The sequence below is a fragment of the Rutilus rutilus genome, assembly GCF_951802725.1.
Source record: "Rutilus rutilus genome assembly, chromosome: 15".
NCBI classification, from domain to species: domain Eukaryota; kingdom Metazoa; phylum Chordata; class Actinopteri; order Cypriniformes; family Leuciscidae; genus Rutilus; species Rutilus rutilus.
Genome location: NC_140220.1, coordinates 24,872,399 through 24,900,028, shown reverse-complemented (window position 1 = coordinate 24,900,028; position 27,630 = coordinate 24,872,399). Strand labels below are relative to the sequence as shown.

General features: G+C 35.5%; 3 protein-coding genes across 3 annotated transcripts in view; all 3 read left to right on the top strand.

Annotated features, from left to right (window-relative positions):
- Positions 1-27,630, top strand: part of mep1ba (meprin A subunit beta a) — a 507,054-nt gene that overhangs the window by 273,459 nt on the left and 205,965 nt on the right. The gene's annotated exons all lie outside the window — the stretch shown is intronic.
- Positions 5,116-16,923, top strand: dsg2.1 (desmoglein 2, tandem duplicate 1). The gene is made up of 14 exons (XM_084432513.1): positions 5,116-5,347; positions 7,553-7,681; positions 8,504-8,665; positions 8,761-8,902; positions 10,048-10,211; positions 10,475-10,606; positions 10,697-10,882; positions 11,988-12,433; positions 12,530-12,672; positions 13,243-13,464; positions 13,745-13,984; positions 14,068-14,195; positions 14,309-14,581; positions 14,747-16,923. The coding sequence occupies exons 1-14, from the start codon at positions 5,294-5,296 to the stop codon at positions 15,782-15,784; spliced, it is 3,459 nt and encodes a 1,152-aa protein (XP_084288639.1). The 5' UTR covers positions 5,116-5,293; the 3' UTR covers positions 15,785-16,923.
- The window catches only part of LOC311305534 (uncharacterized protein), a 38,181-nt gene continuing 29,577 nt past the window's right edge, over positions 19,027-27,630 (top strand). Inside the window, exons 1-7 of the mRNA XM_084433306.1 lie at positions 19,027-19,163; positions 22,843-22,965; positions 23,945-24,100; positions 24,462-24,603; positions 24,739-25,142; positions 25,820-26,005; positions 26,669-27,210. Coding sequence (XP_084289432.1) covers positions 19,110-19,163; positions 22,843-22,965; positions 23,945-24,100; positions 24,462-24,603; positions 24,739-25,142; positions 25,820-26,005; positions 26,669-27,210 — 1,607 coding nt within the window. The 5' untranslated portion in view covers positions 19,027-19,109. The remainder of the gene's footprint in view (positions 19,164-22,842; positions 22,966-23,944; positions 24,101-24,461; positions 24,604-24,738; positions 25,143-25,819; positions 26,006-26,668; positions 27,211-27,630) is intronic.

Genomic DNA, 27,630 nt, shown 5'->3' with positions numbered 1-27,630 from the left:
TGAGTAAATCATGGGCTAATTTTCATTTTTGGGTGAACTATCCTTTTAAATGTACAATCTAATTATAAGCTGGCTCATATTTTTACAATAAATGTTGAGTAGGCTATTATTTAAAATGTAAATTAAATGGTTATTCATAATTTCTTTCTTCTAAAAAACATGAATTGTACATAAAAATACATATAAAGTGATGTTAAACTATTTATAATGTGCAAGCACAGAATAGTTCAAATAAATAAGTAAAATAAAAAATAAAATAAAACAGTGTGCTCTGAAAGAGCATAAAATAAAGAAAGAAAGATTTACTGGTTATAGTCTTTCGTGAACAGAAATAGCAAGGTCTGGCTAAATCTCTGACTAAGCATGGCTGAGTGCTAGGAAACGGTTGTTTATTTGAGACTAGACACGCCTACCACCTCTCTGGCCTTATCACTGAGCTCAGGTTTCAGTCCCAGCCGTTGCCATGGAGCTGTTTTCTTTTGACAGTGCTCTTAAAGGGACACAAAGAGAAAGTAGATAAAAGAAAAGAGTGCACTCATACAAGAGAGGAAAGAGGGAGGAAGAGAAAGGGAAATGTGGATTGTGGTGACATTCTAAACTTTTGGAAATATGAATTAACAGAATGCTGTTATGAGACTAACCATGAGAACACTTGGGAGCGGACGTGACAGAGCGAGACAAAGAGAAAGAAACTAATGATGTGTTGAAAAGAGAGAAGGGTAAAAAAAAGAGTCGTAGGAATGTACGAGAAATGCAAGGGTGTGTCAAAGGCCAAATGATCATACATAAACACCCAGACAAACTTTCACAGCCTGCATGGAGATATCAGGGGCTCCCTTAATTGATACATTTTTAATGTGTTTTAATGTTTTTTTTTCGTTTTTTTTTCTGTTTTTAAATCACAACAAAAGTTACCAAAAATCTTGCACACAAAAACAAGTCCACAACTTTACAGCATGCAAATATTTGATGAAGAGGCAGTATAGAGTATCTATTTAAAATTGAACAGATAAATAAAAAATTAATTACCAAGAAAGAACATGATCTTTATTGGATTTGTTGTGCATTGAATATGAGTGTTTATTAGCACCAGCAAGTGGCACTAATCTATGTGTGGAACAGGATTGCAAAGTAATTTGAGAAAGCCATTCAATTTCCTGAATTTGAATTGAATTTGAGGTAAAAAAAAAAAAAAACTCTCAAATTTCTTAAAACATAACTCAAATTTAGGGATGGATGAAGGCAGCAACACAATCTCGTGCCAAATTGGTGGCTAAATCATTTGAATTTCAAATTTAATTCGTACATTTTCATAACTTCATGCTTACTTTTTTTTTTTATTGCACATTTTCATTAAAAATCATACAAATTAATAAATTTATAAATAAATAGCTGAATTTTTGTCACTGAAAAGCAACTTTGTAGATGTTGAAATTTTTGATAATAATTGAATTATTTTTAATAAAATTACTTTTGTGGTCTAGAACACTTCATTTACCACAGTGTTGGACACTGTGTTGAATTTCTTTAAATTACAATTTAATAAATTCCTCTCCCATTCTAATTCAAATTTCAAATCTTCAAATTCCAAATGGTTCAAAATCACATACAGAAGTCTTACATTTTTAAGTACATTCAACTTGGATGTTTAAGTCATTTAAACTTAAATTACATTAAACTGACTTAAAAAATGTGTTGAATCTTGTATAACTTAAGTTGAAATTTTGAGTTTACTTAAGTCTAAAAAAACGTCACTTTTTTAGGAGTTAAAGCAATTTAAAAACATAAGTTGTCAGCTTATTGATCATATATATTTTTTTGCAGTGTAAATGAAAATGGATCTAATTCTTCAATTCTGAGTTTTGCACGACCCTGTGGAAGTCATCACTGTTCTAACAGTTACATTAAACAAAATTAAACTGTCTTGCAACAAATTAAGCTAACCTATACCAAAACTAACAAACCTCTCCATGTTGAAGAAGAAACACTAAAATAGTTAATGCTTCACCCTCTTCTATGAATAATTAGACTGGTAGAGATTTTGGGAACTTGAAACCCACCCCTTAACCTAACCTAACCCTTACAAATGTATATGCGTAATACCTGGTCTCACTGTTCACACACCCCATAAGCTTTTCCTTACCTTAGTATCACACTTAATCATAATCTTAACATGAACTCTAATTTAGATCCCTATCCTGGACTACACCAAAACTAACCCTTGAACAGTCCTCTTCTAGTGCTGGGACCATATTTAGGCCACATGCATATGTGGGGTGTGAAATATATGTTCCTCCACAACCGCAAATTAAAATGAGCGCACGGATATAACATCTCAGCACTGCACATGAGTATATGACGAGTATGAGAGCATCGGTTAGGCGGTTGGAGCGCTGCAAACTAGGGCGTTGTCTCCTGAGCGATCACACACCTTCCCTCAAACACACCCTGTATAAGCCAGCCTGGCACTCCTAATGGCACTCACTGATTTCATCATGAGTCATACAATCATTGTGCACAGGCGACAAGCGTGTGCATGCAACTGTCTACAGATACAGACCTGTTACTGTTTATCATCCAAACACAAGGGAGTTTCCTGCAGGACTGGTTTTCTGCACTCTGTGTTTTTTACATCCTCCATCCAAGAACAACTTTAGACAAGAAAACAATTTAAACAAAAGACTATACTTCCTGAGAATTTATCTTGAATTCTCTATTACAACAGTGGCAAAGTGCTGTTTTAAGTTTAAACTTCAGGTAAATTATGTTAGATTTGAGCTTAAAATAAGGGCAGTGTAAAAAAAAAAAATCTGGATATACTATCTCTTTCTTCTCAAGTAATTGTGTCATCTTTTAAGGATTTTTACTGGGAAACATTAATTTTTTTATTATTATTAGTATTTTTTTTTTATTTGGCTGATAATTATTTTGCTACATAAGCTAACCCATAGATCAATGTAAATGTTCACAAAGTTGATGGAGCTATTACTATTTCTATTTTTCCAATTAACGTTAATTTCTGATATGTCTAAAGTGTTTGACCTGCAGTAAATGTCATGGAATCCCTCTTTTTCTTTCCTTCTCTCTCTTTGAGTGTCTTTGTAAAGCAGATTTATGACGGCTCAGACAGCGCAGGCTTCATCTGAATGGAAGTCACATTCAGGATATTCTCTAAATGTGTGCAAATGGCAAAGACTTGCTATTCAGGCCCTCTCTGCAGGGCCCCTGTAACCACCCTCGGAACCATCTCTGTGAGACCCCAAGGCCCTTTTAACATCTCTAAAAACATACTGAATTCTAAATTTGATACTTCATGACATGACATGATGATTTGAAATTTGTTTCATTGTATTTTTCGAATTGAGACAAAGTCAGCAAAGCGAACAGTTACTGGGAGTGAGTAAGTGAGAGACAGATTGGCAGAAAGAAAGAATAAACAGCTAAAGTGGTCTCGCCCAATCACTTCTTTCTTTTCCCAATCTACACCTCCTTAAAGCAAGCAGGCATGCCACAACTTCACCATTTCCAAAAAAGCCCTCTCTTTTCCACTGAAGTGCATTAGCTTTACCAGCAAATAAGTTGACATGCCAATAAAACATGATCAAACAATTTTTTCGGGAATAATTCTTTATACAATTCTATGTAATTCAGTAGAAAAGGATTTGCTGTTTAGTTGCGTAGTAGGGCAAACCCTCAGACACGTTTCGGTTCAGACATTTATGACCAACTTTTAATAAGCACATGCTAAGGTGTGAGTTCAGGTGTGATTACTAACGAAGAACAGCTCAAAGAATACGGCTTCTGATCTTTAATGAAGTTAATTCCTGGCTTTTCATAAGAACCTCATCCTTATGCGAAATGATCGGTTATTTGTGATTTAGAAATGAGTGATCTCAGAATTATTTGAAGATGTTTTGATTTCAATTAAACAGCATTAAACTGCTGATGTCAAAACATCCACGTGAGATAGTACAACATAATATTTAAAATTGCTGTTAATGAGCATGGTGGGTCATTTGCAAAAGCATGCCTAACGTATGCGCCAACTTTAATATGATGCATGTGTATTTATAAAGGCATTTTAGCACATATGTTTTTACATTGCTTTAAATCATCAAAATAAGTTGAGCAATTTTCATAAGTTATACAAGATTAAGCTCATTTTTAAGTCAGTTTAGTGTAATTTAAGTTGAAATTACTTAAACATCCAAGTTGATTGTACTTGAAAATTTAAGGCAGCAACTTTTTTTACATATATATATATTTGTACATAAATTAAATAGATTTCAGTCATTTTCTAAAAAAAAAACATTTTGGATGTTTAAGTTTTGAGGAGTTTTGAACTCCTCAAAACAAGTACATTTCTACTATTTTGCTATTTTATTACTTTATTTTATATTTTGTTTGTTTATGTTTGTCAGTAGTTACGTGAAATAGTCAACCCTGACTTTGATTCAGTACAGAAAACAACTCATTACTGAAAACTAACTGGGGGGAAAAAATCTAAAAATGTATAGAAATAACCATTGGATTCACTTTTCATCATGAATTATAACACTGTCAACCTACTTTTTAAAGGCCTAGCTATTATTCCAAGTTCCAACATATGTTAAAATGCATTCATTTAGCTCAAGATTCACAATTCAAATAGCTATTTAATTGAAGACATTCTTTGTCTGATTATTTATTTTATTTTATTCATTTATTTTGGTTGAAATTAACCATGGTTTTGCTACACAGACCATAATTTAACCATGGTATTTGTAGTAAAACTGTGTTTATTCAAATCGTAATCAATCTACCAAAAACAATAGTTACTACACATTTACTATAATAAAACCATGGTTAATTTTCCATGTGATGTTACTCATAGGACACTGCATGAAGAGTTAAGGATGGGTCTTGTGGATATATGTTTTAATACTTCACTAAAATACTACACCCATGCCACCCTTTATGATCAATATAAAGTAATTGTGAAAATTATATATTCCCACCCATCTCTCTCTCTCTCTCTCTCTCTCTCTCTCTCTCTCTCTCATATTCACACACACAAACACACCCATCTTTGTGACGTTAGGTCCTCCTTTTAACCCGCAAGGTGAGGGTGTGGGAGAAAGTTTGAATAAGGATTTTATCTAAAGCGCCTCGGATCGACCTCATTCGCATTCTCGTTCATCAAACAGCATCAGGACGCACATCTGCCTCAGCGGGATATTAAAACTTTCCCTTAAGCAGCAGCTGACAGCAGTGGATCTCAGGTGATCAGGAAATACCGTGTGTTCCTCCTGCCATGGCCCGGCGTATATCGCCTGCTGTCGCTTTTCTCTTTTGTTTTGGATTATCGGTAAGTTTGTCGTGTTTTTAAATATCTATCAACAGATAAGCACGTTAACAGAGGCTACTCAACTTTATTCTTTCTCCATTTGGAAAGTGTCGTTTTGTAAACCGAAACAATCGTAGACTGTGCGTCTCTCATACAACTGAAACTGGTTTTGTTTAGGCTATTTGTTTGGTAGCCTGTTTGTTTATAGTATACCTTCGATATGTAAAGCAACCACATAAAGTCAATGTGAAAAAGTCTCTTATTGAGCTCGTGTCTCTCTTTTAACTCTTAAAATGCCGGAGGGGAATCGACTCAATTGTCCACCCCTTTACAGAAATTTACCATGGCAACTAAATGTTGTCATAACATCTACACTGAAAAAAAAAAAAAACGATAGTTGAATTTACTAAAAAAAATTATGGTAAGTGGTTGCACACAATTGATTTTAGCTACATTTAAACAAATACATTAAGTTGAACTTAATACATTTTAGTTCAACTTAATGCATGTTTAAATGTAGCTAAAATCAATTGTGTGCAACCACTTATGATAATTTATTTTAGTAAATTCAACGAATCATTTTTTTTTTCAGTGTAGTTTCATCTATAAGTGGTATTATTCAAAGCGGTCAATAAAATAAAGTGAACTTTAATTTTAGCCTTTGATTTTACTAACTAAGGCAACAATTTAAGTTTATTAAATTAAACCTTAAGTGTCTTGAATTTTTTGTGATATGACATTAGGCACCATCGTAAGTGTCAATCAGTAAATAGCCTACATTTTTAATAAAATAAGAGAGATTTAGATTTTTCTACATTGTTGTGGAGATCCCCAACTTAGGCTACTTATTATGTTTTTACATTAGTCGTCACCATAATGGCAACTGTAGTGTTTTGCTGGAAACTTAAATGACGGAAACCTCCACTATTTACCATTGTGTATTTTTGTAAAGGGCATTTCAGAACAGGCTCTGTCTGGTATAGAGACAGACAGACTACAGCAGTCAAGCTGGATCTGCAAGGGATATATCACCCTTTCAATTTCAGGAGTGTTAAAATCCCCTCCCTCTGGCACCTTAATGTTTTGTAATTTCTCAATAAGATTTACTGAAATTCTTATGAAAATGAGTTCATTTCATTGAACAACAGTTGAGTAAAATGATGACTAAATGAGTGCATAAAAAAAAAAAAAAGTTTTATCTAGAATGTGTTACACTTGATTATTTTACGGCTTTTATCAATTGTGTAAGAGAGAAAGCGCTTCTAAAGTGGTGTAAAACATCTCTCTCTTGGGTTAAAATCACAAAACTCAAAAGCATACTGTTAATTGTAGTGTTTTGCACCTTGAATTTATGTAGCAAATGTACAGGTTCTACTCATTCATATGATTATGAATGCCTTGGCTCTATGTTTAACAACTTAGCCTAATCCTTATATCATTATTACACAAAATGTGGTGTCTCCATGTATCACAATAAACACTTGTAGCAGGGAACACTTGTAGTAACTACTGAATCTTTGTACAGTACAATGCAGAAATGCACAGTGAAATGAAAGAAAAACCCTTAGTAAGACATTACATCTTATATTTGTGAGAGTAATATGGATAGGATTGTGGGTTTTGGTCACAATAATATTTGTATTTGTATTTGGTCTCATAATACAAGTACAATCTAAAAACATGTATACATGTACACAATCAGTGCATTGTATCAAAATATTCATTTAAATGTGTGTGCACATGCTTTATCTTAGTTGTGTGTGGTCTGATTAAGGTGATCTTGAATTAAATGGAATGTATTTTGCTTTTGCCAAGTTTTTCTTCATCTTATCTTTCTTAATTAGAAGTCTACTGAGGTGGGTTGAAGTAATGACTTCTGTGCAATGCTTTTTCTGCAGTTGCAAATCTTTTGAGGTTTATATTACTGTCAAACCATTTCATACGAATTTCATATTAGTTATATTGTGGTTAAGTTTTCCTGTAGTGTCAAACTATGCATGCATGCAAGTTGCAACAACATAGTTTCGATCATTTATAACAACTCATTTGTAATGAATCATTTACAAATCCTTCGAATGAGATCGTTCTTACCAGGAAGGGTAACAAATATTAAAAAACAACTCCCTGTCTCCTTTCCAGTTGTGTGTGGAAAAAAAAAACTGAAAAAGTTGGCAGAAGAAAATCAGCTTTCATAAATAGTTATTGTGCAGTTTTGCTTTCCCGCAGTATGTGTTTGAGGCTGAAGCCAGATTCCAACACTCTGGAGCCCTCCACAGGCAGAAGAGAGAATGGATCGTCCCTCCCCAAGTCTTAGATGAGAATACTGATTACACCAAGAGAGAATTCATTGCAAAAGTGAGTGAGCCTTTGTCTGCTGTCATATATGCTTGCATAAACATTACATTATTAGTTAATTAATTAGTTAACATGACGATGAAAACTACTTCTAAAGCATTTATGAATCTTAGTTAATGTTTATTTCAACATTTACTAATACGTTCTGTTAATATTATTTAATGGCCCTGAGCTAGCATGAACAAATAATGGACAGTTGTATTTTTGTGAACTAACGTTAACAAATATGAATAAAAACTGTAACAAATGAAAGCTCATTGTAAATGCATTAACTAATGTTAACTAAAGGAACCTTATTGTATTATTTAATGTACCAACTAACAATGAACAATTGCATTTTTTATTTTATTTTTATTTTTTACTAACGTCAAATGTTTTGCTCATTGTTAGTTAATGCATTTACAACGAATGGGATCTCATTGTAAAGTATCACCAAGAAATAAATCACAAGGCACCAGCTTTTTCACCAAGAAAAATAAGATATTTTCTTATCTCATCTATTTGCAATTCAAATTCATGTTATGCATAAAAATTACACAGAGAATTACAATTTTAGCAGCTAATAAAATGGACGTCTGCAGTATCATTATTTGTGAGATGTAATGTCCAAATGATAATAAATTACATCACAAATATAAGAAATGACTATTATGTGAGAAATAAAGCCAAGATTACAACAATAAAGTCACCACATCACATGTGTGATATACATTGCAACAATATCTTAGGCATTTGATATTTGCAATGCTTCATTTCAATGTGTCAGTACACTGTGGGCTTGGTTGTTTTTTGTTTTAAAAGATACATTTCTAATTTATCTAGATTCGCTCAGACAAGGAAGACCCCCAAATGAAAAATTTGAGGTACGAACTAAGGGGCATCGGTGCAGACGAGGCTCCGTACAATTTATTTGTGGTGAATCCTGAAACAGGATATGTAAGAGTAACGGGAATCCTTGACAGAGAGTCCATTGCACAATACAATGTAAGTGACATGACCATGATGATAAAGTTGGCTTTAATACCTATTCTTATTGATAAGAGTTAGTGATCTTGAAATGCATGTCTTCACCTCCATAGCTTAAAGGGATTGCTAAATTCACAAATGGCGAAATTGCAGAGAATGACATTGGACTACGAATAAAAGTGAAGGATCAGAATGATAATCCCCCTGTTTTTGATCGGATGAATCCAGGGGCTGTAGACGAACTCAGTGCAGTAGGTATGTGGCCTGCAGTTGTTCCAGCTGAAAAGAAATGTGACTTTATTTATACAATAAACATAACAGTGATTATGATCAGGGTCTGAAATAATATATTCAACATTATCAACATATCAACTATCATACATATCAACACACTAGCCAGTTGGATGGGTTATGGTTAATAAATTATGTTCTATCACTTTGCACGGCATCGCTATCCGAGCCCTTCCCCTCTAAGGATCCTCAAAAATTAGCAAAACAACGTGTAAAGAGGGAAACGCCGCACAGTGCCACGTCTTTAAAAGTTGAACACATTGTTTTCTTTGGCCATATGCATGTCCATGGCACGGTGTTTCCCATCTGGTTTGCTCCACTGGAGCCCTAGGAGACAATCAAGAGGACACTTTTTCTAACCCATTCTCATTATTGCCGCATGTTCAAGACTTTTAGGCAAATAGCGCCCTAGCGTCTTTATAGCTACGTGCAGGTAAACTCAAGGCAATTGTAAAAGAAGTCACAGAGAGTTCTGTCTTTATTTCTGTTTTTTTATTTGAATGATATCTGCGAACAGTGATTGACTGTCATAAAGCTGAAAGCAATACAATGATTCAGAATCAGATTTAATAATAAATAGGGTATATTTAAATCTAAGCTGTGACATTGATAATCTGGTTTATCTCTGATCATTTTGTTTTGACTAATAGAAGTTCTGAATAAATTTCAAACACTGATTATGATAATTATCAAACTCTGCAAGGGAGTCAATAACTCTATTAATTTAAAATGCAAATTATTCATAAAGGGATTTTCGTTTATTTATTGTAATTCATTTTAAGTCCATAGAAAAACAAAAAGGCTTCACTGCTTGTTAATATAAGGTGTGTTCAGGTTGTAAAATGTAATGTGGTGCAACTCCCCAAAGAAGTAATGATGTTTATGAAATAATATTTTAGAATAATAATATAAGAAAATTTTCACAATTTTTTTTATTATATATTTCCCTTTTTAAAATATATTGAATTTTTTTACTTGATATTTTGACTACATGATGTTTATACAGTACAAAAAAATGAAACCAAAATGAATACAAAGAGCACATTTCTAAGACCTTGCCACATGCTTTAAACTAAAAGATATTTCCTTTTTATTTATCTTGGACACAGGGACAGCAGTGATGAAGATCAATTGCTCTGATGCTGATGAGCCAGGAAACGTAAACTCTCAAATCAAGTATGAAATTGTTGAGCAGCAACCAGGTGGGCAGATGATGTTCAGAGTTGACGATGATGGGACAGTCCGTGTTAACAATGCTAACCTGGATAGAGAGGTGAGTGGTGACGATCACTGCATCGAATGTGTATGATATCCAACATGTCACATGATGTAACACACAGACTCCATGTGTTTGCGCTGGCACTTCTTCATTGACAGCAGTTATGAGCTTCTTTGTGTCAGTGCCAAATGTTCCACCCCAGGTGGCCTGTTATTGTTTCCATTTTTAAGTGATGAATGTCGACACTATGACTGGTTTTGTTGATCAGTGTTGTAAATGATTCCATCTGTTTATTTACACATTGTCTCTCTCTTTAGACTATTGATCAGTATGTCCTGCTTGTCAAAGCATCTGATCTGAATGGTGCCGCAGGCGGCAATGCCGCCACAGGGACAGTCACCGTCAAGATCAATGATGTCAATGATAATGTGCCTACATTGCAAGGCCCAGTAAGAAAATATCTACACGTTCTTAACATCCACAAGGTTTTAACATGTTGTTGTAGTGCTTGCAACTTACGTTTTTTTCACTCTACATAGACTGAGGGCAGTATCGAGGAAAATACAGAGAACGTGGAGGTGATGAGATTCAAAGCAAGTGACCTGGATCTCGAGGGCACAGACAACTGGGTGGCCAATTGCCAAATTATATCAGGCAATGAGGCTGGATACTTCAGCATTAAAACGGACCAAAAGACCAATGAGGCAGTCCTGATGCTTGACAAGGTGTGCAGTGTTTTTTTTTTTTTTTCTAGTAGGTTTGTCATGATACCAAAATGTCAGTATTCATAGCAATGTTGGTTAAATTCTCAATGCCAATTTCAATACCACATGAAAAACTCATTTGCTATTCACAAATTGAATATTAACAAATTGAAACAACAAACAGTAAAAAATAAAGTAAGGCCAGTTGCTCTATTTCATTTCACTATTGTTGTTTAATTAATAGTCTTGACATAATAGACATCAGGCTGCATTTACACTGCAAGACCCAATACACAGATCCAAAATTTTGACATACACTACGATTAACCTTTTGGGTCAGTAAGATCTTTTAATGTTTTTTGAAGTCTCATCAGGGCTGCTTTTAAAAAAAAATACATTACAAACTGTAATTTTGTGAAATATTATTACAATTTAAAAATAATTGTTTTGCAATGTAATTTATTCCTGTGATGTAAAGCTGCATTTTCAGCTCCATTCATACTCCACTCTTCAGTACCACATGGCTCTTCAGAAATCATCCTAATATGCTAATTTACTGCTCAAGAAACATTTCTTATTATTACCAATGTTGGAAACAGTTGTGCTGATTAATATTTTTGTGGAAATTGTATATATATATATTGGATTATTTAATGAAAGAAAGTTAAAAAGAGCAGCATTTATTTAAAATATTCATATTTTGTAACATTTATAAATGTTACCTTTGATCAATTATGCGTCCTTGCTGAATAAAAGCATAAACTTCTTTCAAAAATATATTACTGATCCCAGACTTTTGAATAGTAGTGTACTCTGTTTTTTTTTTTTTTACACATAATGGACTGTTTACATTAATACATTGCAAAGATGAACATTTTGCAAAAGATTAAAAAATAGTCCGACATTGAGTCAGTAATTGGTATTATCAATACAGAAGAAAGACTAGTATTGTTACCTTTTTAAAAGTACTGGTACTTTTAACATTGCTAGTTATTTAGCACTTAATGCTAGCAAGCTAGCATTATTGCATGCTAACTCGTACACGCTAGCATTGAAAAGTTCTAAAGCAGATTATACTCTCACCCCTTTGCCTGAAGAAAGAATTTTATGTCCATTTTCCCTGCAGGCTGTTGATTATGAGGACGTCAAAGACCTGAACCTTGGCATCGGTGTAGTCAACAAAGCTCCGTTCCACCCCTCTGTAACTGGAGCAGACCAAGGAATAAATGTCAACTTTGGGGGCAGTGGTGCAGGTGCAGGAGGAGGAGGAGGAGGAGGAGGAGGAGGAGGAGGAGGTGGTGGTGGTGGTGGTAGTTTTGGTGGAGGTGGTGGCAGCAGCAGCAGTGGTGGTGGCAGTGGCAGTGGAAGTGGAGGTAGCAGTTCATGGTCATCGTCAGGCGGTAAGCTCCACAACGTGAAGATAAATGTGAAAAACCAGCCGGAAGGACCCAAGTTTTTGCCCCGAACAAAAGCCATCCCCATCTCAGAAGGCAAGACTTTTGACAGCAAAGAGGTCATCGCAAGGTACCCGGCTATTGATACAGACACAGGAAAGGAAGCTACCAACGTAAAGTACGTTTACATCAAAACAGTTTTATCAAAAATGAAGAGAAATCAGCATTTAAATCAATGATAAATGAGCCTGAACTATGTTCACTTTTCCTATAGGTATATTAAAGCATCTGACCCAGATAACTGGCTGAGCATCGATGAGACTACAGGGGCCATTCGAATGAACAAGGCTCCTGACCGCGAGTCCAAGTATCTAGTTAACGGCACCTACTACGGCACCATTTACTGCGTAACTAAAGGCAAGTTCCAGGGAAAAGAGACAACTTTTTAATCTTTTTTGTTTTATAAGGATGTGGATTTGCCAGCTGTTCTAATGTTTTAGTATTTATTTTTAAAAAAGTATTTTTGAACTGTTGCCAGATGTTGCAAAAATATATGATAGTATACTTCAATAACTTGTTGACAAATCACACTTCCAGTGTGGCATATTGTTTAATATAATGACCACATGATATTGCAAATACATAACATGTCCTGAAGATGGCGGCATCTTCACATTTATCAGCAATAGTTACTGAGTCAGTGATGTTTGGAAGGACTGTAACCATCTGCAAGTTATATTGTAAAATACCAATTAACATTACTTTATATTTCATTTAATATAGCAATTAATTTTTTTTGCTATATTTTTCTTTCTTTTTAAATGTTTTGTCCTTTTTTAAAACAGACAACAGTTGTTCTTTCTCGACAACAGTTATTTATATTTGTTTATTATGATGTATCTTATTTTTATAATGTCTATATAAAATATGAATATAAAATATAATTGTTTTTAAAAGATGTTTTTTTTTTTTTTTTGTCTCTTATAGACTTGCCTTCTAAGACGGCAACAGGTACCATTGCCATCCAGGTAGAGGATTTTAATGACCACTGCCCCACTTTGACAAGCAAAGTCCAGACACTTTGTACTGAAAAGGACGCGGTCATAGTCACTGCAGTGGATGAGGATGCACCACCCAATGGAGCTCCATTCACCTTCAGTATTGTCCCAGAAGGAACTAAGGGGAAATGGTCAATCGAGCATTTAAATGGTACACACCATCTATCTATCTATCTATCTATCTATCTATCTATCTATCTATCTATCTATCTATCTATCTATCTATCTATCTATCTATCTATCTAGTGTCACTGTTGGGTCTTTGTCTAAATGTTGTTTAGGTATTTAACTATTTCTAACAAATAGTCTAAACTGTTTTAGGTATTTTTTGTTGTAAGAAGTCAAACATATTAAGTACTTGTCAGAGGTCTATTAATCGGGATGTTATTACTGACTCTGTGTTTGAGATCTGCTGTTCTTCTCCTCATCAGATACCACTTCCATCTTCAGGACCCATGAAAAGCTGTGGCCGGGAGAACATGAGCTGACGGTGGATGTTAAGGACCAACAGGGGTTTGGATGTCCAGAACCTCAGAAAATAGTGGTGGAAGTGTGTACCTGTACAACCCAGGGGGCTTGTGACCGAACTGGAACAGGAATGCTTAAGAAGGGGGCAAAGTTTGGAGCTGCTGGAATTGGCCTGCTCTTCCTTGGTTTGCTTGCATTATTGCGTAAGTAACCAAGTTCACAGAGAGATTATGATTTATAGTTATTATGGTGCTGAAATAAATGCTGTATTTCTCCTCTGTTACAGTCATCCCACTCCTGTTGCTGCTCTGTCAGTGTGGAGCTGCAGGGATGGCAGGAGGTTTTACAGACATGCCCTATGACACTAAAGAGCATCTCATCTCTTACCATACTGAGGGCCAGGGAGAGGACAGGGTAAGAAATTTGAACATCTTATTGAATTACATAACAGGTGTGATTTGTTATCAGGATTGAGATGTTATTTTTGTCATAAAGCTAAATAAATCAAACCATTTTGTCTCTGACAGGATGTTCCGCTACCTGACAATATTGATGGTCCGATGATTGGTTTTAAATCCAAAGGTGTGGGTGGTATGCAGTTTTCAGGTGGTCGAGGAACAGCAGTAGGCTACCTGGATTCCAATTCTATATCTGGTGGTCGTGGCTACAATGAAATGGGTATGGGCATGGGCTATATGGACTCGATTAGGAGAAATGAGACCCTTATTAATAGAGAAATGGCTGGAGATTTTGATGAAATGGCCGTGTCAGAAACGTTCCTGGGTGAATACTATTCACAGGTAATATATACCTACTGGATAATGTGTATATAAACAATCAATCTACCTGTTTTTCTTTCTATCTATTTATCTATCTATCTATCTATCTATCTATCTGTCTGTCTGTCTGTCTGTCTAATCTATCTATGTAGATCACATATATGTATTGTTCTATGCGTGTTACAGAAAAGCCGAGGATTGGAGGATGGATTTGCTAAGAATGAACCCATGGTGTATGGTTATGAGGGGAAGGGCTCCCCTGTTGGCTCTGTCGGCTGCTGCAGCATGCTCGAAGATAACAATGACCTAGAGTTTCTGAATGACCTGGGGCCAAAGTTCACCACACTCGCTGAAATATGCGGAGGTAGAAAGACTGAGGTCCCCGCTCCTCTTCCTCCCGCTCCAAAACCCGTCGTGGACCGTACCGAGGTGGTATCTACAACAACCAATGTTATAAATACAGGGAATATAGCCACTAACAGAGATCTATCTACAAATTCAATGAATATAACTTCCAACATGGCTGCGACACCATCTCGTCGTGTGGAGAACGTGCTTGTCACAGACAACCGGCCCACAGTGATTACGAGTGTCCAGCCGCCTCCAACGTACATGGTGCAACCGCAGCAAATGTACTACATGGTCGAGCAACAGCCCAGCACTGTAATGCTCACTGAAAGGCCCACCATGGGAGTCGGACAGAACATGTACGTGCTGAACAGCGGCCCAGTAGCCGAGGGGGTTGTAGTCCAGGGCACCAACATAGCGGCGAATACCCTGAATCGTGGTGAGAGAATGGTGCTTTTGGACAGGGGTGGTTCTGCTCAGGCTCTCAACACCGGAATGCTGCACACAAGTAATATGTCTGGATCACAATTGTTTTTGGTGGATGGGGGAGCCTCAAGCGGTCAAGTCCTTCAGGGGACACTTGCTGGATCTCAGGGCCTGATGGTCGTGGAAGGACAAGGGGGCCAAGTGATTCAGGGGTCCCTCAAAAGAGGTGTTTCCACTCATGGTGGATCTCAAAATGTCTATTATATGGAGAATAAAGGGGGATCAGGTATGGTCCAGGGGGGTCTTCAAAGGGGCATGGTGTCCACCACAGAGTCCATTATTGGTAACGCTGGAATCGGTGGGTCATCTGTCCAGATTAACCAAAATCCATCGTCGCATAAAGTTGTTGTCCAGGAGAGAAAGGTTATAACAACACAAAGTATCAAGTAACAATGCAACACTCATACAGTGCGTGTACAGTTGTAAAAGTGTTCGAGGGTTTAGAAAAGCAATTTTTAGCTCATGCATGCCAATCATTAGAGTATCATGTTGTCAACATGTTAGGTCATGGAGAATATGCAAATTAATGCTTGAAAAACTGGTTTTAATGCCCTTGAGTTTACTTCTTTGTATTTGTTGTGCATTATACATGAATTTTTCCCCCCTTCTTTTGTTGCATATTTGTGACATGTTACTGCATGTATGGATTCAGTGTGTGTGTTCTGTAGAGACTATTATTTGCCAATACTATGCAGTTCTGGTTGCCCTGAGGCCATTCCAGTGCAATTTATGCAAATCAGCTCAAAGCTATTTTAGTAATGAGCAGATGTACAGGAACCACCTATTAAATGCAGAAATCAGCCAAGCCAGAAGGGTAGATGTTTTTTAGTATCCTGAAATGTACAGAGCTGTAAAAGATAAATAAATCACTTTTGGCATCAGGTGAACTACATTGCATGTTTTGGGAAGGTGTTTATAGGATAGATCAGAGTATGTTTGCATTTTTACAATATTGTTCATTCCTCTTTTAGTTGTAAAAAAAAAGAAAAAAGTCTGATTAGTAAGTCCTGTTTAGAAGCTTGTGGTTTTCATTTGCAGTGCATTTAAATACAAAGACCAAACACACATTCCAAGCAATAATGCATATGTGTATGAAATGAATGTTATGTAAAAGAGTCATATATTTGTAACAAAAAAACAAAACAAAAAAAATTATATTTCAAACCATTTGTATTTAGCTATTCAATAACTGAAGTACATTTCCTTTGAGCAATAGTAGGAATTAAATGCTAAAAAAGAAATATATACTACAGTTGCGGTGCTGGGCTTTTTCTATTGACAGCTCTGGTTTGGTACCCAGAAATGGGCAGTGGGTTACAACTTTCCCGGAAATGGACTCATAGCTACATAGTGGGAAAATATGGAAGTGGTTTCGACAGTGAAACATTTTTCAGGGGTCAATAAAATATATTGTAAAGCAGCATAAGGCTGTTTAGAACTTTTTTTTTTAAATGGTCATTTTTATAAATGTTTGATATGTTTGACTGTAAAAGACTACCAAAATACAATAAACCGTCATTTTTATGTCATCCAGTGTTATGTTGTATCTGTCCGTGGGCAAATGTCAACCAAAACATTCCTGTAGCAAAACTGAACTGTACAAGTTTGGTCTCAGAGAATTCAGTTGGCCAGTTTTGTTTCAATTGGCGAGAACAACATATGGACACAGAGACAACTTGAAATATCCACCTTTTTCCGAACAATCGGTTTAAAATATGGGTGCTGGTTTTGGGAACTGCCACTCAAAAGAACTGAAACAAATATCGAATAATAAGGCTGTGCTACAAATATTCCTTATCTGTCAGTTTGACTGAATGAGCGAATAAAAAAAAAAAGTTATCCATCAGAAAAGTATTGAATCACATGGTATTTTAATGTGACGTTGATATCAAAGAATATCTGAGGCAAGTCCACTGCGCTCTGTTGAGATAACATAACATATACTACTCTCTTGTGGTCATCTTTTCCAAGCCATTGGAAGACTTTCTTATACCATTAATATGTTTTTAAGCAACTGAAAAAAGCACAAATGTCAGGGCATGTCAAAACTTCTTCAGGGCCCTATACCTTTAGGGCCCAGAGGGTTAATCATTACGTCATATCATTATTGGTACGGCAGCAAAGTTTCTTGATTATTACGCAGGAATGAGAGTATAGTTCCTAGCCATATCAGCCTAGAAAATCGCAACCATTCATTTTCCGTCGGTCTTAGTACACGATGTAACTACAGAAGAGTCAAGTTTTAAATAGGAAAAATATCTAAACTCTTTGGTCATTTTTTTTGAGCGAGATGCTAATGGTCCTGTCCGATTCAATGATCTATGCTAAGCTATGCTAAAAGTGGTACTGCCAGACCCGGAGTTCGGCTGAATGGATTTGAAAACGGTAAAACTCAACTGTTTAACTCTGGGGGAGTTGTAAAATGAGCCTATTTCCAAAAAAAGTGGAGTATCCCTTTAATCCATCTGGATCTGATCTAATCTGAACCTCTCATTTCAGTCTTCTGACTCATTTTTGCTGTATGGTTATAGCCCTACCAGTTATTTTGTGTGTGTGTGTGTTTGTGTGTTGGTGGGTGTGTTGGTGGGTGTGTCTGTTTTGCACTCTTGATGTTTTAGAATGTAACCCCTTCCTTGCTGTCCACTCTTTTACTGCATTGTGGTTGAATTTTTGCCAACTAATGACGGTAACTATAACAACAAAAAGGACAACAAGAAGAGATATAAAGCAAACAGGAAGAGAACACTGAAACAATGAGAACAGAGAATACACTTCAACATAAAAGTCCATTCAAAACAAAAGACACAGCACCGAGATCATGACACGTACCATTCCGATGAAGCTACGATTAAAAAAAATGCAAAATGTTAAATTTATCAGCCGAATACCGCAAGAGGGCTAGGGGTGGCCTTCATGATTTTAGCAAGTTGGGTAAAGTGGTTGAAAAACAACTGACTTTGATGAGTAAATAAATGTTTAAATAAAAATTCAATACATTGTCAGTGGCTGGTAACTTCATAAGGAACTGCTACTTAAAGCAAACAGGTTTGAACTGATGTGAGTAATTTAAGCGATTCAAATCAAAGACTGACGACATTTTTAATGGTTTTTTCCTTGGTAAAAAATAATTATCTAAGGTGTGTTTCTTCAGAAGTCAATGCCATATATGGTTCGATGTTCTTTATGTGATACATGAACTAGCATTACTCACGTTAGGCCACAGACAAAAGATAATAAAAAAAAAACCCTGTAGCTATTCTGAAGTAAAAAAAACATGTTATGTGGTTCCATTTGAACTCCTCCTGCTAATTCCTTAGAACTGGACTGATGCCATGTAACAACAAACATTTTACTTTCAGTTTCATTTATTTCATTCATTATTTAATACAAACTTTCAAAACAACCAAACTTTTAAGGAACAATTCCACACGTTTCTTGTGATGTAACTTAGTAAAAATAGAAAAATAATTCATTTAAAGGGCTTTATGGTGTTCTTTCTTTCCCTTTAGGCAGGAACAGAGTTTCCCTCTATAATAATTACCATATCATTCCTCAACCTACACAGGGTGAAAGAGACACGTGATGAGGCTTTCATTTTGGGGCGTACCAAAATATGATTTGAGCCATATATAGCAAAAGAACACTGCGCATACAGTTTGAAAAGCCATTGACGACACTCTTGACATTGACAGATTTCTTTCAGTTCTCCTAGAAGATGCCCCCTTACTCTTTGTTGGCTCAGACATTGTTGCTGCTTCTCACAGCGCAGGTATGTAAAAAGAGATGGATGCAACCATTAAAAGCTGTTTTTTTCTTTCTTATTTATTTATTTATTTATTTGAAGAAAAAAAAAAATTGACCAATTGAGTATGTTGTGAAAGGTTGTCAAATGCAATGTGTGTGAATATGCTGCAGTGAAAAGCATTGTCTTAATCAGTATTTTTGGTAACACTTTATTTGTTACACGTTACATGTACTAACTATAGTAATAACAATAAATTATGCATAATTACATACAACTAACCCTAAACCAAACCTGACCCTATAGTAAGTGCATGTTGTTAATTTATATTATTCAGTACTTAAAGGGTTAGTTCACCCAAAAATGAAAATTATGTCATTAATGACTCACCCTCATGTCGTTCCAAGCCCGTAAGACCTCCGTTCATCTTCGGAACACAGTTTAAGATATTTTAGATTTAGTCCGAGAGCTTTCTGTCCCTCCATTGAAAATGTATGTACGGTATACTGTCCATGTCCAGAAAGGTAATATAGACATCATCAAAGTAGTCCATGTGACTACAGTGGCTCAATCTTAAGTTTATCAAGCGACAAGAATACTTTTTTTGCGCAAAAAGTAAACAAAAATAACAACTTTTGTGTAATAACAACAATGCGTCACACGCATCACACACATGACCAGCGTCGGCCAATAGTGAGCCTACGTGTGAAGTACAACGCAGACGCGCTACGCTATTACACTACGTGAACTCACTCGAGGCCCAGAGAGAAGGAAATGAATAGTGGAATAAAGTTGTTATTTTTGTTTACTTTTTGCGCACAATAAGTATTCTCGTCGCTAAATATCGTCTAAAATATCTTAAATTGTGTTCCGAAAATGAACGGAGGTCTTACGGGCTTGGAATGACATGAGGGTGAGTCATTAATGACATAATTTTCATTTTTGGGTGAACTAACCCTTTAAATGTATAATTACATTGTAACTAATATATAATTAACACCTTAAAATAAAGTGCAACAGTATTTCTGTCTTGTTTTCCGATAAAAATATCTACATAGTACCAAAACCAGATCAATTTACCTGAGAAGAAAAACTGCACTGTTAATATTTAACAGAAAAGGCATAAATGCTGCTGTTAAAACCTAAAAATTGTGCTAACATGCACTAACATGAACCGTGCGCTAACTACTGTAACAAATGTATTGAGCATTGTTAATTAATGCATTAACTAACCTAAACTAATGGGACCATTTTTTTGTACAATGTTACCAATAATATTATGTTTTAAAAGACACACAATACATGTACATAATACTGAAAATGTGTATTATATTTAACAAAGCAATTGTAAGTAAAAGGTATGAATCCCTGTATACTTTATAAGGGAAAGAAGCACTATTCTGGGCTGCGTTTCCCGAAACCTTCTTAACGCTACATCGTTCCTAAGTTACACGTTAAGCTGTAGTGTTTCCCGAAACATTCTTAGTTAAATACCTTCTGTAAGACATACGTTCGGAAGGTTGGTCTGGACCACTAGTCCAGTCATTTTATGAAAAAAGGTTGAACAAATTGCAACAGAAGCAAACTCAACTGATTTTGTATCCTCAATATGTCCTGAGTAAGGAAAAAAAAAGTCCCAAAGAATCCCATTAGGGGAAAGTTTCAAAAAAGACCCAAATATAGGGTAGAAGAAGACCTTTTTCTTACGTGAATAGGGTAAAAATTTTAACCTTTAGAAATCACCATGAAAATTACTGAGTTGATTACTTACATCAAGACAAAGAAAAATTGTATTACAAGTTTTTTTAAATTGTTTGTTAACATGGACAAACGGTGCATAATCTAATTATGTATGTGCTAATTTGCATAAATACCTTCCCACAACAGATCTAAACAGTGGGTCTAGCCAGGTGAAAATGTCTTGTTCAATCTTGTTGACACATACTTGATGTTAAGGTCTGAATGGAACCCATTTAGGCTACCCATGAACATTAATACAAGTACTTTAAACCAGCCTTTAGCCTACACTGATTGTTGTTAGATTTTTAATTATATTATTATATAGGCCTATATTTTATTATTAATTTAATTAAAGAGCGCTTTTAAAGGCCAGTGAAAGCATAGGCTAGGCTACTGTCAGTTAAGTCCTATTATTCCTATTCCTAGTCCTATAATTGTTTCTCATGGGCTCGTACGGTATTTTAAACATTTAAAGGGGTAAGTCGCTGATTTTAGTGCTGTCCGAATCCATAATATCAGTGTTTTTTCTCACCCAACCCGCGTAAAAATCCCTGGCCAAATTAGTAGGCTACCTACTGGTTTTTTTTTTTGACAAACAGGTTGTGTGGTAATTTAATTAGTTTACAAGAAGAGATTCAAAATCCACTGTTTAAATCCTTTTTGATCACTGCCGAGCACCGTACGCAAGACTGAAATGCTGGAACGTATTTACAAGAACAATATTTCACCTCAGTGAACAAAAATGGGAAAGAGAAGAAAGCACGTAAACATTTGAAATGGTTATTATGGCAGCAATATATGATACAATTTAAAAATATGTAGGCTAGGCTATTATAGGCTATTATATTTTGGATTATTTTTTATAATATCTCATGAGTCCTAATAAATGCAATTTCACCTATTTCTGAAGTGCTTCTTTTATAAAGAACCCCGCTTTCTCACATAATGCAGTGAAACAGCCCCTGCACAAGAGAATAATTGATAAGCACCTTCCTATGGTATGGTTCGGGGAACACGCCTAGAAAAGGTATACCTTTAGTTGGTTACACCTGAAAAGTCTTCGTAGCGCGCTAAGAGACAACGTTATCGGGAAACGCAGCCCTGTTTGCTTTTAATTAAATTACATTTAGTGATTGTGTGGCCTTTAGCATGCAGTATTATCAGTATATTTTACAGTTGCAGCAAACTGAACCTCAAAAAGGTTGGTATATTAACATAATATAAGGATTGGTATAGAAAAATGTTCACTCCGAAATCGCTATAGTATCAGCAAGTAACATATTGAATTAAACATGAAATTTTCAAGAACTTAAATTGTATACATATAAAACATACTCCGGTAATCTTTGTTTTATGTACAACTTTGTTTTTTTTTTTGTTTTTTTACTGTGCTTGTACAGATACCAAAATGCTATTCCGTAATGACTGTAACATCACTGTTTTTTATGATTATGAGTTATATGATTAAACCATATGCCAATGAGGTAAGAAAAAAAATTCAAGCACAGCTGCAAGTCACAATATCATAATAGAAAATAAGTTATAATAATAGATATAATAGAATAATAATAGAAAATATATGTTGTTTGAAGGATGTTAAGATATTTTTACTGTAAACAAGACAAAACTGCTGATTAAGAAAGTCATACTCTTTTTTTACAAAATATTAATATAGCATCGGATGTTCACTTGTAACTGTGTTGTTGGCATACAGAAGAGGTGAATCTCACATTTTACTTCTTGCATAGGCTACACAAAGTTGCATTGCTAAAAAAAACTGCACAACCGTTTATCTCCGTAAAAGAACATAACAATTAAACCTAAAAACCAGGCCATCATAAAATAATAATAATAATAATAATAATAATAATAATAATAATGATGATGATGTCTTTTAAAAAGTGTTATAGAGCAAATATTATAGTTGTTGGTATGTGTTAAGGTTTTTTTTTTTTTTTTTTTACAGATCCTGAGGACTGGAGACTGTTGGAAAGTTCCACAGAAGCAGCGTCATAAAAGGGAATGGGTTATACCTGTTAAAAAGATTACAGAAAATGTGGACTACAGCAATGAGCCCTATATCAGCAGGGTAGAAACACCTTACAATACAGCAAATCTCTCCACTCGTTGCACGTACTGCATATTACAATGCCGGCTTCGATAATAATATTCAGTTATTCAAGTTATAATCTGATTCAGTATTCTTACTCAGTAAATCAATTTCTTTATTAAAAGATAAAACTGTCATACAGCCAGTTGTCAGCACTTTCCACGAAACGGGTATACCTTTGATACAATACCTTTATTTTTTAGTGGAAAATGAAACTATACAAACTAAATTATATGACCTGTTTCATTTTCCAATCATTTTAAATTAGGCTTGTTACCAAAATTTGGGACATGTCCAATTATTTTTAATTTTTGCTTATTTTCAAGCAATACGAATTAAATACATATACATTCATATTTGATGTACATATTATATAAAAATATATCTAACAATAAAAAACAGGGTTACAGTGTTGAAAATGTAGTGTAGATTAAGTTATCACTTAATCCAATTTAGTTGGATTAGCCAACTAATGTTGGTTTGAATTTACTTGTTGAATACTTCATTTTGATAGTCCACTTTAGACATTGTACTAACTATAACTCATTTGACATATGACTATCTGAGCTGTATGATGTTTTTGACATATTACAGTTCATAGTACAAAAAAAGTATTTAATAAATTATGAAAACAAGGGGTTAAAGATATTAAAAAGAAATTAAAGAAATTCTTGTTTGATAATTTTAAATTTTTTTGTTGAAGCTTGGTGAATGCAGTCAGGTTTGTTTATAAAGTTTGTGCATTACAGTTTGTGAAAATTGAACTTTACCATTAAACTTTAGAAAATGCCAAACTGATGATATGTTTTGGGTGTTACAATTTTTAGGAATCTTAAATCATGAATGATTTTAATTGTTATTGAATTGTGATTTTAAACTTTCCGGGTTTTAGGACCATCTACACTCATCTTTAGTAACAGTATTCTGACCTGCATTATTGCAATATGATTTTTCTCAGATGCGATCAGACATGGACGTGGAAATGCAGCTGCGCTACACTCTAAGAGGTCCAGGAGCTGACCTGCCCCCTGCTGGTAATTTCATGGTAGACGAGCGCAAAGGGTTGGTTCGCCTCTTACGGCCTCTGGATCGCGAGGAGAAAGAATTCTACACCGTGAGGATAATGAACACACACTATTTAAGATACAAAGCATATATATATAGTACACAGTCATGTATTATGCTTAAGACCGAGACTATAGTTGTCACAATGGCTATCTATATCTCAGTAACTTTCAAGGTTAAAAACTGGATTTGTACTGTATGTTGGTTTCAGATATCTAGCTCAAAACATTTTCTGAAAACTAAATGGTAAAATAACAATATCATCAGATTTTTGCTATAGTTGGTAAAAAAGTTGCTCTTGGTTTCTGAACAAATTCCAGACAGCCTTTTCAAGTTAACAAGAAAGTTCATTTTTTTTCATAAACAAAGTCATATCGTCATAGAAGCCTTGTTTTATTTTTATCTTGTAGCTTATTGGCACTGCATGGTTCTTTAACAACACCATAGCTGAAGATAATATTAAAGTAAACTTCGCCGTGGAGGACCAGAATGATAACCCACCAGTTTTCAACAAGCCAGAACGAACCAGCATTTATGAGGGGTGTCCAGTTGGTGAGCCTGCCATCTGCATTGACATTGTCAACCATTGTCTGATTTTCTGCAATTAGGGATGACCAATCCTTCACCTTAAATATATATATATATATATATATTATTTAATTTTTTTTATTGTTGTGTTCTTTCCAGGAACCTTTGTAACACAAGTTGTGGCCACAGATGCAGATAAGGAAAACACTCTTAACAGTAAGATAGCATACACCTTAATCAAACAAGAGCCAAATAATGGCCAGCTTTTCTTTGCTGTGAATAAAGACAATGGAACAATCTCTGTGAACAACCCAACGCTTGACAGAGAGGTATTTGCTTCAGTTATACTGGTATTTATATGTGTGATTATGTGTCATTTTCTTTTGCCAAAGAGTCATGATGGATTAATTTCCTATTCTGTTAAACAGGAACACAGCTCTTATGTTCTTACGGTGCAAGCTGCTGACATGTATGGAGATCCTCAAGGAAATTCTGCTACAGCTTCTGTAACTATAGACATCCTGGATGTTAATGACAATATTCCTACTTTGGAGAAGGATGAGGTGACTATATGCATTGGCTAATATAAATAGTTAGGAGGTCACAATTCTGACATTAAATAGTGTTGTTTTCTTCATACCCTTGTGAAAAAAGAAGTGCACTTAAATGCATTGAATGTACACTTGTAGTGTACTTCAAACCTTTATAGTATATTTAAAACAAACTGTGCTTGGAGATATAATATTAATACAATAAAATGCCACTTAAGCGTATAAAAAAAAAAAAAAAAGGTACACTATCATCACTATCACATTCGGCCCTAATTATATTTCAAAGACAATTCATAGTTCTCATGTGACACCCTTACATGCACCTGGAGGGCAAAACCAGGTTTTCCTTCATTGCCTGCTAGTTTAGGTTTGTACTAAGCTCTAAAATGTTGTAAGACAGTGATATTAAAAGACCAAATTCAGCATACACCTTATCGATGATGCGTACTATGTACAGGCAAGCAGATGAAACCCAGAATATAAAACACGATGCGCAGTTTCTTGTTAGGTTTTTTTTTAATGCTTAACCATCTAGCGCATTGCATTCATATTCTAAAATGTACTCCTTTTTCTCAAAGGTATTCCTCTTAGACTTTTCATTATTAACTTTAGTATAAGAAAATGTTTAATAATAGATGGTAATGGGAAAGAGTGTGAACTGTTTTTTTTTTTTTTTTCTGGTTTTATAGTTTTCAGCAAGTATTGATGAGAATGTGGCACCCATTGAGGTTTTAAGGATCCAGGCACTGGATATGGATGAAGATAGGACGGACAATTGGTTGGCCGTTTTTGAAATAGTCTCTGGAAACGAGGATGGACATTTCACTATTGAAACTGATCCGAAGACAAATACGGGTATTTTGTATCTGAACAAGGTCAGTGCTTATTTTGTACACAGTTCTAAGAAGTTCATGTGACGGAACCAATGAGATTAAGGCTAAAATGTAGTAAGGGTGTGCTGTTTTAGTGTGATGTACACATCACATGTTATTTACATACAGTATATATTGATTACATGGTTCGTATTGAGTAACCAAATGCATTTCTTTCGGTAGCACTTCATTTTACAGTCCTGCTCCCCATGTACATACAATGTACTTATTATAGTAATTACAATAACTAGGTACTAACCCTGAACCTACCCCTAAAATTAACCTTAAAGGCCCTTGCACACTGAGTCCGAAATTATCGCATGCGTTTTTTCGCTTTCGTGATTCGGTGGCTCTGAATTGTCAAAACACCATTCAAAATGCTTGCTACTGATGCGAAAAACGCAGAAAATCGAACCTGATTCGATTTTTTTTTTGGCGGACGAAAGTTTCAGAGGTAGTGTACAAGCGTGATTGACATAACGTGAGGTCGTATTTATTTTTTTACGTGCAAAAATTTCGGACGCGAATTTCGGACTCAGTATGCAAGGGCCTTAACCCATGTACTTACCTTATATTAGCCAGTACTTTCTTAGGTAAGTACACTGTAAGTACACGTAAGTGCACGTACTGTAAAATAAAGTGCAACCCCTTTTTTCTCTCCTTTAGCCTGTTGACTTCGAGTCAGCATCTGATATGAACCTGAACCTAGTTGTTTCAAACAAAGCTCATCCAGGAGCACCTCTAGGGAGTGGAGCAGGAGCAGCAGGTGCAGCTGGGGCTTCTGGAGCCAGTGGTCAATCTGGGGCTTCTGGAGCCAGTGGTCAATCTGGGGGTTCTGGAGCTAGTGGTCAATCTGGGGCTTCTGGAGCCAGTGGTCAATCTGGGGCTTCTGGAGCCAGTGGTCAATCTGGGGCTTCTGGAGCCAGTGGTCAATCTGGGGCTTCTGGAGCCAGTGGTCAATCTGGAGCTTCTGGAATCGGCGGTTATTCTGTGTTTTATGGAGGAAGCGGTAAACCGGGCTCCAGCGTGTCCAAGCAAAAGCCATACTTAGTGAAGATCAGTGTGAAAAACAAACCAGAACCCCCAAAGTTCCAGCCAAAGGTCAAGCCTATATCTGTATCTGAAAACACCAAAAGTTCTATTCCAAAAGTAATTGACACCTACACTGCTGTAGAAGAAGACACAGGGAAACCAGCAGAAAAAGTCAAGTAAGTGTTCTTCAAGAATTTATTGGTAAAACAACAACAAATCTGTAATCAGGATTGTAAAATTTTTCAACAAAATTATCTGGTTAAATATGCAGTACAGTGCCTGTCCTGCACTAACTTCTAGGGGCCCTAAGCAAAACTTTTTGAAGGGGCCCCCATTGAAACGCGACAATGTCATTGGCTGGCGACAGCCTGAGACGTCACTGCTAGTGCGACTGTGGGTATAAGAGGGTGCCTGTTAGGGCCAAATACCTTATTCGGAAAGGCATGGATAATGGCTTCAAAATATATATATAAGAATAACAAATAATTCTGCCTAATAATATTCGGCTGAGGCTGACACAGTCACTCCTTGTGTTTGCTGGATAAAAGGTAAGTCAGGGGAAAGCATGATATTATACAATAACCTCCAAAATCACT